Raw genomic sequence first — 10,585 nt, forward strand, 5'->3', positions numbered from 1 at the left:
GGAATGATATCAGTAGTGATAGAAACTGATTTGGTACCACTCATGATTGCAATAGTAGGCAGCAAAGAACAAAATGGATAATAGCATTGTCCAAATAATAAAGACACAGGCAACAAAGCAAGAAACACCACAAGAATTTCACAGTACTGCTCACTAGGGCAGAAAATTATTTTTAACAAATGATTGCTCACTTGGGCGATCTGAAGCAAAGGAGGATCATATAATCAAACCAGGCTCTGATACCATGCAAAAGTAGAAAATAAATCTGAAATTATTGTGTTTTCTATTGATCATGGAAGTATATATATATATATATATATATATATATAATTGAAAAAGTTTTTATTCTAGAATATTCTAATCTCTAGAATTATCTCTAATTAATTACACTTTATCATCTATTAATTACTCCATATTCTATAATATTCTAGATTATTCTACAACAGACATTAACCGTCACATTGTACTATTGTAGACCTAATTACTAATTTAATCATAAACTTTATATTTCTTAACAATTTTATCCAATTGTTTCAATAATTTTAAAAAAAATGCCTATGCTTTCATTTTTTTCAAAAACACATTTTCATAATTTTTTAAAATTTTTACAATGAAAAGAATAATGTGGCAAGTCAATTTTATTTGTAACACAAAAATTAGACAAGTCAACAAAAAATTTATTACGTTTAGATATAAAATGTGTGAATGGATGCACACATGTGAAAATTTTAGTGGCTATTTTATGAAGTTTAGAACAAACTAATTTTATTGTTTCATAATTATTATTCTTTTAGTAGGTATAGTTGACTTTTTATATTTTTTTTACCATAAAATTTTAAAAATTGTTATCGGAAAGTATTTTTAAAAATAAAGTAAAAATATGTCTATTTATTTTAAAATTTTAAAATAATTAAATAAAATTGTTAAAAAGGTTTAGAATATAATTAGTAATTAGACCAAAATAATTATTTATAAAATATCTAAATTAATTTATATTCTCTTAGCAATACATTTGTATTCATATTGATGATATCACAAACATCAAATGTAACTTGGTAATAAAAACAGTAAATATGAGTAGTTAAAAGGAAAAACAAAACACAATATTACACTTGTCATTTTCCACAAGGTTTGTGAAATATGCTTGTGGCGACAGAACAAACAGTATAGACATTTGTTAACCAAATTTATTTGGAAAAGAAAACAATCAATTCATTTACATGGCTTTATGCTTGATTCCAGTAATTTCATAAGTGAAACTTGTTATCTCTCAAGTTTTGCCTTTACAGGGACAATGTTGTGGTGAAGTTCTTCTAAAGCTTTGACAACTTCTTCCATTATTGGCCTCTGCTTTGGTTCTGACGACAAGCATTGCATTGCAAGTTCAGCAGCTTTCTGCATATCACATGATTTGCCTTTAAGACAAGGATCCAGAACCCCAAAAATCCTACGTTTGTTTTTAAGGTAAGGTGTTGCCCATTCAACTAGACTTCTCTCTGGTGATTCTTTGTCTGTTTCCATGGCTCGCCTGCCGGTTAACATTTCAAGAAAGACAACTCCGAAGCTATACACATCACCCCTTTTGGTTAGATGACCTTCGAAAGATTCAAAAAATTGAAAAGAACGAAGTCAGATACATTACTTAAAGCCATCAATCACATAAAACATCTTCAAAAATTTCACCCTTCTGTCAGTAACTTTATTAGTTAACTGCCTGTCTTGTATTGCAAGAAGTATGATATGATACCTGTAATGCTGTATTCAGGGGCTAAATACCATTCCGTACCCATTACCCTTGTAGTAACATGAGTTTTTCCATCTATAGGTCCATCCTTTGCCAACCCAAAACAAGCAAGTTTGGCATCAAAGTTCTGTGCCATTATCAGAATTGAAAATTATATCCTTGTCAAGCTCAGTATTATAGTTATCCTAGAACACAAATCCTAACAACTCGGGAATGAAAATTTGCTATTAGAAGACCTCAAATTTTAATAGGATATAATGTCATACATACGCGATCAAGTGAAATTGCAGATGTATTAAAATCTCGAAAGATCACATTTGCCTGGTCATGAAGAAATGTTAAACCCCTGGCAGCACCAAGGGCAACTTTTATACGGAGATCCCAACTAAGTGGTTGATTGTTAGAAGCAGAATAAGCACCTATACGGAAAAGAAGCATCTGTTTCAATTGATAAGGTCATGCAAAATACTACTAGCTAAGTTGAAATGCAATGAAGAGATTAGGGTACCAATTTACTCACTTGGAAATATATGATTCTTCAAGCTGTGGTTAGGCATATACTCGTACACCAGAAGCCAATTATCCTTCTCTGTGCAGTAACCAATCAATTTCACAATATTTGGATGAGATAGCTGGCCTAGGTACTTGACTTCTGCCTATATATTGTCAAGGAATATGAAGCCAATTACTAGGACTGTGTGTGTTTTAAGATCCTTCAAAATAATTTCTAGCCAATATATACCAATCAATGCACACTAGTTTTCCAGGACAGTTCTTCATAAAGATTATGCAGAGAGTAAAAGCTTGAACAGGCAGACAAGGTATAAAGAGATACTCACCACCCATTCTTGGAGACCTTGACTCCCATTTTGGTTAAATATTTTCACAGCAACTATCATGCCTTTGTCAGGGGAGGCAGCTTTTAATGATTCTGTATCGATCCACCCCTTGTACATTTTACCAAAGCCTCCTGAAGCCAAAATATTTTCCTGACTGAAGTCCATTGTAGCTGCTTTTAGTTCAGCAAAGTTAAATATCTTCAACTCGGGAGACTGCAAGATCTCACCCACTGTTTCAGTAGTTGATCCATTTACATAAATCGTACCACGTGTAATATATTTTGGATCCTCTCCTGCATGAACATAATAATTATATCATTGGGTTAATTAAATTGGTATATCTTCAGGTTACAGATGGGATTATCAGTTCAATGCTCAGACCTTTCTTCTAAAGGAGAGAAGATATAATAAAAATAAGGCTCACTTTCGTAGCTCAATTATCAAACTTGATCTCATAATCATGCTTAAGCAGAAAAGGAGAGAATAATCAATCAAGATGAACACCTATGATATTTCCAAAACATACCAGGACTCCTGGCTTTGGCTAAACAGGGTCCCATGAGCAACAACAGCTAAAGATTTGCCAGAAGAAAATTTAGAAAAATAGATGAACTATTAAAGAAGCTTGAGGCCGTTAATTACAAGAAAGAATTCTACTGTGAAAACAATGGGTAGCCTATGTTAGTCCAAGAATATGACCCCCCTCACTAAACATGCACAAACTTCAAATAGAACAAGAGGCAAGGATATAGATACATTTTTGGCCTTTTGTGTTGTCTGGCTTTAAGCTTTATTTATTGATTATATGGATTATGCAGATAGGGCAATTCATTCATTCATCAAACAAGTGCTAGAAATCTTGTAAGTTCAGTCCAGATGGAATAAACGAACAATGTCCATGGATGTAGGGAGTTTTCCAACGTGGCGTGGCATCTAATGCTCTTGCAAAATTACTCTCTTTTGATCAAAATAGCACAACCTCAAAACATTAAAGACAGTTTGTAAAAGCATTATATGTCAAGATGGGCTGTATAGCAATATCGATATAAAAGTGCATTGTTATTTTACATATTACTATACAGATTTGATGCTCACAAATACAAACTGCAATAATTCTTGAATCAACATAAGTAGTTAAGCAAATTCCCACTATTTTCCGCTTTAACATGCAGTGGCAACAACATGGTTAGCTTGCTCACTGCAAGTCATTAACACTTTTTCCTGTCATACTTGCCTGACTAATATTTGACCTTTTGGTGGGTCCAAAATCAAGAGCCAACGAATACATCCATTGTCAGTTTGTCGGTGGAATCATAGAGTTGTTCCAGAGCTTTAACCACTTCTTGCATGTTTGGCCTAAGACTTGGATCTGCTGATAGGCATTTGACTGCGGGGTCAAATGCTTGTCGGACATCTCTAAACGTATACTGGCCTTCAATCGAGTAAGTATCCAATACCTGGAAAGTGTTGCGTTTGTTGCTAAGGTAAGGCCTTTCCCTCTCAACTAAATTTTGTTCTCCAAATGGCCTGCTTCTGCCTGTAACCTCCGTACGAGTTAACATTGTAAGGAACTCACAACTCCGAAACTGTATACATCAATTTTTGTCGTTATAAATATATGATCTTCATTAGAAAGAAATTCAAAGATGGAGACTAGCAGAACAAAGAGAACAAATTATAATGCGATAGTTCTGACATTTAATATATAAATATCCAAGAATTTTGCACGTATCTAAAGATATTATATAATATAATAGGAAGACAGCAATGGTAGATGCCCAGCTACACCACCACACGATGGCTTTTTGAAAATTTCCAAATTTCCTGTCAGAGATGCACATTCATAAATAAATTATATCATTGACATAGCATTTTAAACCTATTTGGTAAATTAATAATTTTATTAAATATTAAATTTTAAAAATAATTTTATTTTTATTAAATATTAATTATTTTTATTTAAGATTTTATTAATAGTTATTCTTTTTATTCTATATTAATTAACATTTTTTACTATTTCATTTGGATTAAGAAAGTATTAAATATATAGAGAACAAATAGCTAATCGAGACTAAATGACTTTTTTATAGATATTAATATGCGTATTATATTAAATGAATCTAAGTGTACATTTGATGAACTTATAGTTTGTAAATAATGAAAATGTTATTTTTTAGCCTATGAATATTGATTTATTTTGTGCACAGACGATATATTCATTATTTATAAAATTATTTATTTATTATTAATTGCAGGTTCATTAAACATAAGCTTTAAATTCATAATTTACAAAGTATATATTCATTTGTTATTAGTATCAAATTTATTAAACATAAATTTTAAGTTCATTACTTATAATTGTATATTCATGTATTATTAGTGTAAAGTTCATTGAATATAAAGTGTAGGATAAAGTTCAAAAACACTATTCTATAGTTTGATGCTTTTTCACTTGAAAGACGAAGATATTTTTTGTATAAAAAAAGTACTGCGTGTTTTATTTTCTTAGCATTTTTTGGGTACACATTTATGTTTCTATAATTTCTTATATAGTTTTGCATATATTTAATATGAACTATTATTAACTTATAATTTTATAAGCAATGTGGCATCTAACAATGCATTAAAGAATTTATAAATATATTAAAATTTTATTTTAAAAATAATTTTTTAATTTGATTAAAATAAAAAATATATGTTTTAATAATTTTTATGATTATCTAATTGGATATTAAATTAATTAAAACAACTTATTTTATTAAATATTTATATTTCTATTAATATTTATAATCTAAAAAATAAGAAAAATATTGAATGTGCATGAGAAATGCAAAAAAAAAAAGTGAAAAACGTGTTACTGCTTTGATATGGAAAAAATACCTATGTCGTTCGAGTATAAAAATGTCAAACTTTAAACTTTATCCTCAAGTATAAATCCATTAATTTTTACTTTTGAACTTACTCTTAATATATGAATATGTTACTTATTACTTATAAATTGTATATTTATTTATTATTAATGTCAGGTTCATTAAATATAAAATTTAGATTTATTATTTATGAATTGTATATTCATCTATTAGTGTAAATTTCATTAAATATGTATGTAAGATTTATTAAATATGAAATATTTATTCATTAATTTTTACTGATAAATTTCTTCTTCACATATAAATCTGTCTTTTAATTTATGATTTTCTGGGTTATAATCTATGAACCTCAAGTATGTGTGACAAATCTACAACTTACAATATATGAATCTATAAATAATTTTATAAATTTAAATCATAATGCTATTATTTGGAGAAAAAAGAAATTAAAATTATTTTTATTGTTTTAGAAACATAAAATTATTTTTTTCTTATGTTTACTCTTAATTATATTAATTAAAATTTCTATTATTTTGATATATAGTATTTTTCTTATAAACATATTAACATATTCTTAAAAAATAAATTTAATGTTATAATAGAAAAGAAATATAAAATACAATAAATTATAAAAATTGAAATAATAAATATAATAATAATTTCTTAAAAATAATATAATATAAAATTAAGAATAAAACGTGATAAAGAAATATTTTAGAATATATTGATTCATTTACTTTATAATGAATTTAGATTGATGATATTAAATTATTTTTATTTTTTTAGTCTATTAATTATTTAATAATATAAACTATTAATTAATATCTAACCAAATAAGTAATTATTTCATAATTTATTAAAATACATATCTAACTTTATAATCTAACAATAGACGCGTGTTTTGTTATTTGGTACATCATTCTTAATGTTTCTGTAATATAACAATCTACATTCATGGATTTATTGGTTTCCAAGATAGCAGATGCCACAAGTGTCTCAACTTTTTTCTTTTTCTTTTTTTCTAATTCCTTAAATACTTATAATTTTTTATTTAATCTAAAAGACACTTAAGTTATGTTTTTAATGACATTAATACACTTATGTATATACATCTAAATAAGTTATGTTTCAAAAATTATTTAAATACCACAAAAAATACAAATTAAAATATTTATCAAATTATATTAAAATTTAAAATATTAAAATAATTAAATAAATGAAATTAAAATGCCTAAAATATATATTAGGGCAACTCTAATATTTAATTTAAATTTTATAATTATTTTATATGTACCATTCATTAAGCCTTTGTGAAATTGTGTTATGATATAAATGTCAAGACAAAATCATCTTATTAAAAGTAATACAGAATAATTTAGGTAATATTCATTATCAAACCTTTAAATTACTTTGCTTGGATTAAGAACTTATGAGATTTAATTTATTTTATTGAGTTGTTACTTTCATTAAAGATTATTAGTCCTTAATAAAAATAAAAAATAAAAATACATGTGGCGTATAATTTACATATAATTATTATTAGAAGAATCACCATTAAAATAATTTTTTGTTAATGTACATTGTACATGTGAAGCTTATCCTAAAGTGCATTGATATGCTAATACATTTCGAAACCAATCTCCTCCAATGCCTTTACCACCTCTTTCATGTCTGGCCTAAAACTGGGCACTGCTGATAGGCACCGGACAGCAAGTTGTGCTACTTTTAGTGCTCCACGCACTTCATTTTCTCCTTCAAGACAAGCATCAAATACTTGGAAAACTTTGCGTTTGCTACTAAGATAAGGCTTTGCCCAGTCAACCAAAATTTGTTCCTCAGGTGGCCTGTATTCATCTATGGCTACCTTGCCAGATAGTAGTTCCAGGAGAACAACCCCAAAACTATATACATCAATCTTTTTAGTGACATGACCTTCATAAGAAACAAAGTCGGAATGTAGTAAGCCAAAGTTTTGTACATGTATATTTTAAAAAGAAAGAAAAAAGTTTTAACTTTAACTGAAGCAGAACAATTTTGCTTGGGAGAATGAATATCTCAGCAAAGGAGGATCGAGTATGAGGGAGTTTGGCACAGTAGTTCAGAAGCTGTGCACAAAAGGCAAGAAGAGAAATGCCAACTTATTTGAGAAGAAAAAAAAGGACAAAGAAACAGAGCTTTTTCCAATAGCTACCTTTTTCTATTCTTGGATTTGTGCACAGACATACCATATTCGGCCTAAAAAGTCATGGTTTTGAATAGGTAATTACCTTTCGTTGTAAACTCTGGAGCATTATAACCTTGAGTACCCGATAGACTTGCAGTAACATGGCTTCTGTCACCTGCTGGTATATCCTTTGCCAAGGCAAAATCACAGAGCTTGGCATTATAATTCTGTTATATACAATCACAAGAAACATCAAGAAAATTGTTAAATTCCCAAAGGGAAGTGTTAGAGAATGCATGTACCATAACCTCCTTAGAAGCTAAATTTAAAATTGGTACATAACTACATACTGAATCAAGCAGGATATTCGAAGCTCTAAAGTCTCTATATATCACTTGTGCCTTATCATGAAGAAATACCAGGCCCTTAGCTGCACCAAGTGCAACCTTCATTCGAAGATTCCAGGAGAGTGGTTGATTATAAGAATATTTTGTTCCGGTAAAATCCACTGTCAACAAATACAAACTTTCAGGTCTCATGAGAAGTTGCTGCTTGAGTTAGAAGGTTAAAGATCGAGTTGTCAAAACAGATTAAAAATGTCAGATACTCACGTCTAACGAGACGTTTATCCAAACTTTCATTACACATGAACTCATACACCAAAAGCCGCTGGCTATCCTCCAAGCAATAGCCAATTAATTTAACAAAATTCGGATGATATAGCTGCCCCAAGTATTTTATTTCAGCCTATTGTCCAAGAAACATCAAGAACTTTGAGCAACACAATTTTCAAATAAATGATATCCTTCTGCTAAAACAACCAAGTCCAAGAGTAAGACTTCAAAAGATATAATTGTATCCCAAAGAAAAACCCAATAAATCTTTCTCAATTATAAAATGTCAATTTGACCAATGGCGTTTTATAGCATAAAACAACATTGAATTACAGCCTGGCATGTTTAATTTATATCTTAACTCTTACTTGGGAGCAAAATCTTTACAATTAAGAGCCTGATGAGCCAAATAATTTTAGAAAGAGATACTGACCAACCATTCTTGTTGACCCTCATAACCCTTTTCCTTAAGCATTTTAACAGCGACAGCCATGCCAGTCTCAGGCCTGGTAGCATTCAGTAAATGCTCATCAATCCAGCCCTTGAAGACACTACCAAAACCACCGTTACCCAACAGATTACATAAACTGAAGTTCTCTGTTGCTTCTTTTAGTTCATTGTGGCAAAAGATTTTCAAATCAGATGATTGTAGGATCTTGCCCTCTATCTCACAAGTTGAAGGTAAGACCGTGCTGCTCGACCTACTCTTTTCATTCCCAACTTGATTTTCTTGGCAATTTCCTACATATGACAACATTTTTCACATTTCTTGTCAGTTCTAAAACCCTTTTTAAAGTGAATCGTCAACGGACTGTAAATCTTTTCACTTTTCATGCTTCAATAATCAAAATCAAACAAGGTAGTAAGCTATCCAGGATAAAGAATAAAAAAAAAAAAAAAAAAGTACTTGCTTGCCTTCTTACCCAGTAAAAAGTTTTCTTAGCAACCAAACAGAACATCGCTCTCAAATTAAATAACAGAAAACCAAACACAGACAATTCAATAATACAATCATACATTAGCCAAAAGCCAATAATGCTAATCATTCATCTTTCACTAATCAAAATCAAAGAAAGACCACCTCAAGGATCTCCAAAAGAAACCTCTGCATCAATCTACAAAGCTCAAAATACACAAAATGAAATGTATAAAATTCGAAAACATACCGTCGTCAGATTTGGCAGCAGCACTAGAACACAAGCCCATGAAAACAACGATTAATACAAGCAAAGAAGCTCGACTCTTTTCTACCAAAAAAAGAAAAACAAAAAAACAAAAAAGAAAAGCTCGACTCTTTAATCAAAAACAAGAAAACTTTCAAGACATTCAAGCATTATGTTAAAAAAAATAAAAAAATGCTCTTTTTGACTTTAGAAAGGATACGAAGCAACATTGAAGTGAGAGACTTTTCTATGCGGGATTTTCTGGTCTCGAGTGCTTGTGAAATTTTTCACAAACAAGATGCCTATATTGGGATATTTCACTCAAGAAATACCCGCTCCAATGGCCGTTTTATTTTAATAATACTAAAAGTTATAAAATTATTGTAACTAAAATTGTATAATTTCATATCAACAAAATTTCATAAAATATAAAAATATTAGAAATTATATAATTAAATTTTAAATTTCAATATATATATATATATATATATATATATATATATATATATATATATATATATATAGAGTGAGTCTTTTATAATGCGTGAGAAAACTTATAAAAAATATCATTAAAATATAGAGAAACTTATATTTTAATATAATTAATAAATAACTATTAATTAGAACAATTTTAATTAGTCAATATTATTTGAACGCTTCTACAGATAAGGAGTTTAAAATTTATACAGATATGGAGTAAGGAAATATAAATAAGAATAATTATATGTAAAATAATCAAGTCTAATTAAAAATACTAATAAAAATATATTTTTTATTGTATTATTTAACTTAATAAAAAATATAATATCTTTTTTCACCTTGAATAAGAGTAAAAATTTGAAATCAACATATATATGCAAAGAATATATTATTTGGAAGATAAAGAAAAAGAGATTTTTATAATCACTCATAAGAATATAAATAAAAGAATTCATTCATCTTAAGGAATTAAAAAATTTCAAATAAAAAATAATATATAGTCAACTATGTAAGTTTTTTTTATTATTATTGAAGCATTTAACGTAAAATTAAACTTCTCAAAATACAAAATAGAATTTTCAAAAAGAAAAAATTGAACAAAAAAAAAGCAAGTTAAAAATTATACTTTCATATATATATATATATATATATATATTATATAATTTATTATTTTAATAATTAAAATAACTTAATCCTAAACTTATTAAAAAT

The 10,585-nt window shown here is 28.4% G+C and overlaps 2 protein-coding genes across 2 annotated transcripts; both read right to left on the bottom strand.

The window, feature by feature from the left end:
- Positions 1–1,166: 1,166 nt before the first annotated feature.
- Positions 1,167–2,869, bottom strand: LOC8285774 (receptor-like cytoplasmic kinase 176). Its single transcript, XM_002531571.3, has 5 exons — positions 2,584–2,869; positions 2,265–2,400; positions 2,015–2,163; positions 1,748–1,871; positions 1,167–1,595 (listed from the first exon to the last, which is right to left on the bottom strand). Exons 1-5 carry the CDS (start codon positions 2,746–2,748, stop codon positions 1,264–1,266), a joined length of 906 nt encoding a protein of 301 aa, XP_002531617.3. The 5' UTR covers positions 2,749–2,869; the 3' UTR covers positions 1,167–1,263.
- A 4,096-nt stretch (positions 2,870–6,965) lies between these two features.
- On the bottom strand, positions 6,966–9,734 carry LOC8285772 (probable serine/threonine-protein kinase PBL10). Its single transcript, XM_002531569.4, has 6 exons — positions 9,398–9,734; positions 8,665–8,972; positions 8,229–8,364; positions 7,968–8,125; positions 7,721–7,844; positions 6,966–7,385 (listed from the first exon to the last, which is right to left on the bottom strand). Exons 1-6 carry the CDS (start codon positions 9,435–9,437, stop codon positions 7,072–7,074), a joined length of 1,080 nt encoding a protein of 359 aa, XP_002531615.2. The 5' UTR covers positions 9,438–9,734; the 3' UTR covers positions 6,966–7,071.
- Positions 9,735–10,585: the final 851 nt, after the last annotated feature.

Source organism: Ricinus communis, chromosome 6 (genome assembly GCF_019578655.1).
Source record: "Ricinus communis isolate WT05 ecotype wild-type chromosome 6, ASM1957865v1, whole genome shotgun sequence".
In the NCBI taxonomy this organism is placed as follows: Eukaryota; Viridiplantae; Streptophyta; class Magnoliopsida; order Malpighiales; family Euphorbiaceae; genus Ricinus; species Ricinus communis.

What these genes read in the sequence shown, in the direction of transcription:
- LOC8285772 (XM_002531569.4), bottom strand. Translation starts at nt 9,437, where the DNA reads ATGGGCTTGTGTTCTAGTGCTGCTGCCAAATCTGACGACG. An exon ending in AGGGTCAACAAGAATGGTTG is followed by an intron (nt 8,365 to 8,664) that starts GTCAGTATCTCT and finishes CTTGGACAATAG; the next exon opens with GCTGAAATAAAATACTTGGG. An exon ending in TCCAGAGTTTACAACGAAAG is followed by an intron (nt 7,386 to 7,720) that starts GTAATTACCTAT and finishes TTTCTTATGAAG; the next exon opens with GTCATGTCACTAAAAAGATT.
- LOC8285774 (XM_002531571.3), bottom strand. Translation starts at nt 2,748, where the DNA reads ATGGACTTCAGTCAGGAAAATATTTTGGCTTCAGGAGGCTTTGGTAAA. An exon ending in GAAGAATCATATATTTCCAA is followed by an intron (nt 2,164 to 2,264) that starts GTGAGTAAATTG and finishes TTTTCCGTATAG; the next exon opens with GTGCTTATTCTGCTTCTAAC. An exon ending in CTGCAATTTCACTTGATCGC is followed by an intron (nt 1,872 to 2,014) that starts GTATGTATGACA and finishes ATAATGGCACAG; the next exon opens with AACTTTGATGCCAAACTTGC.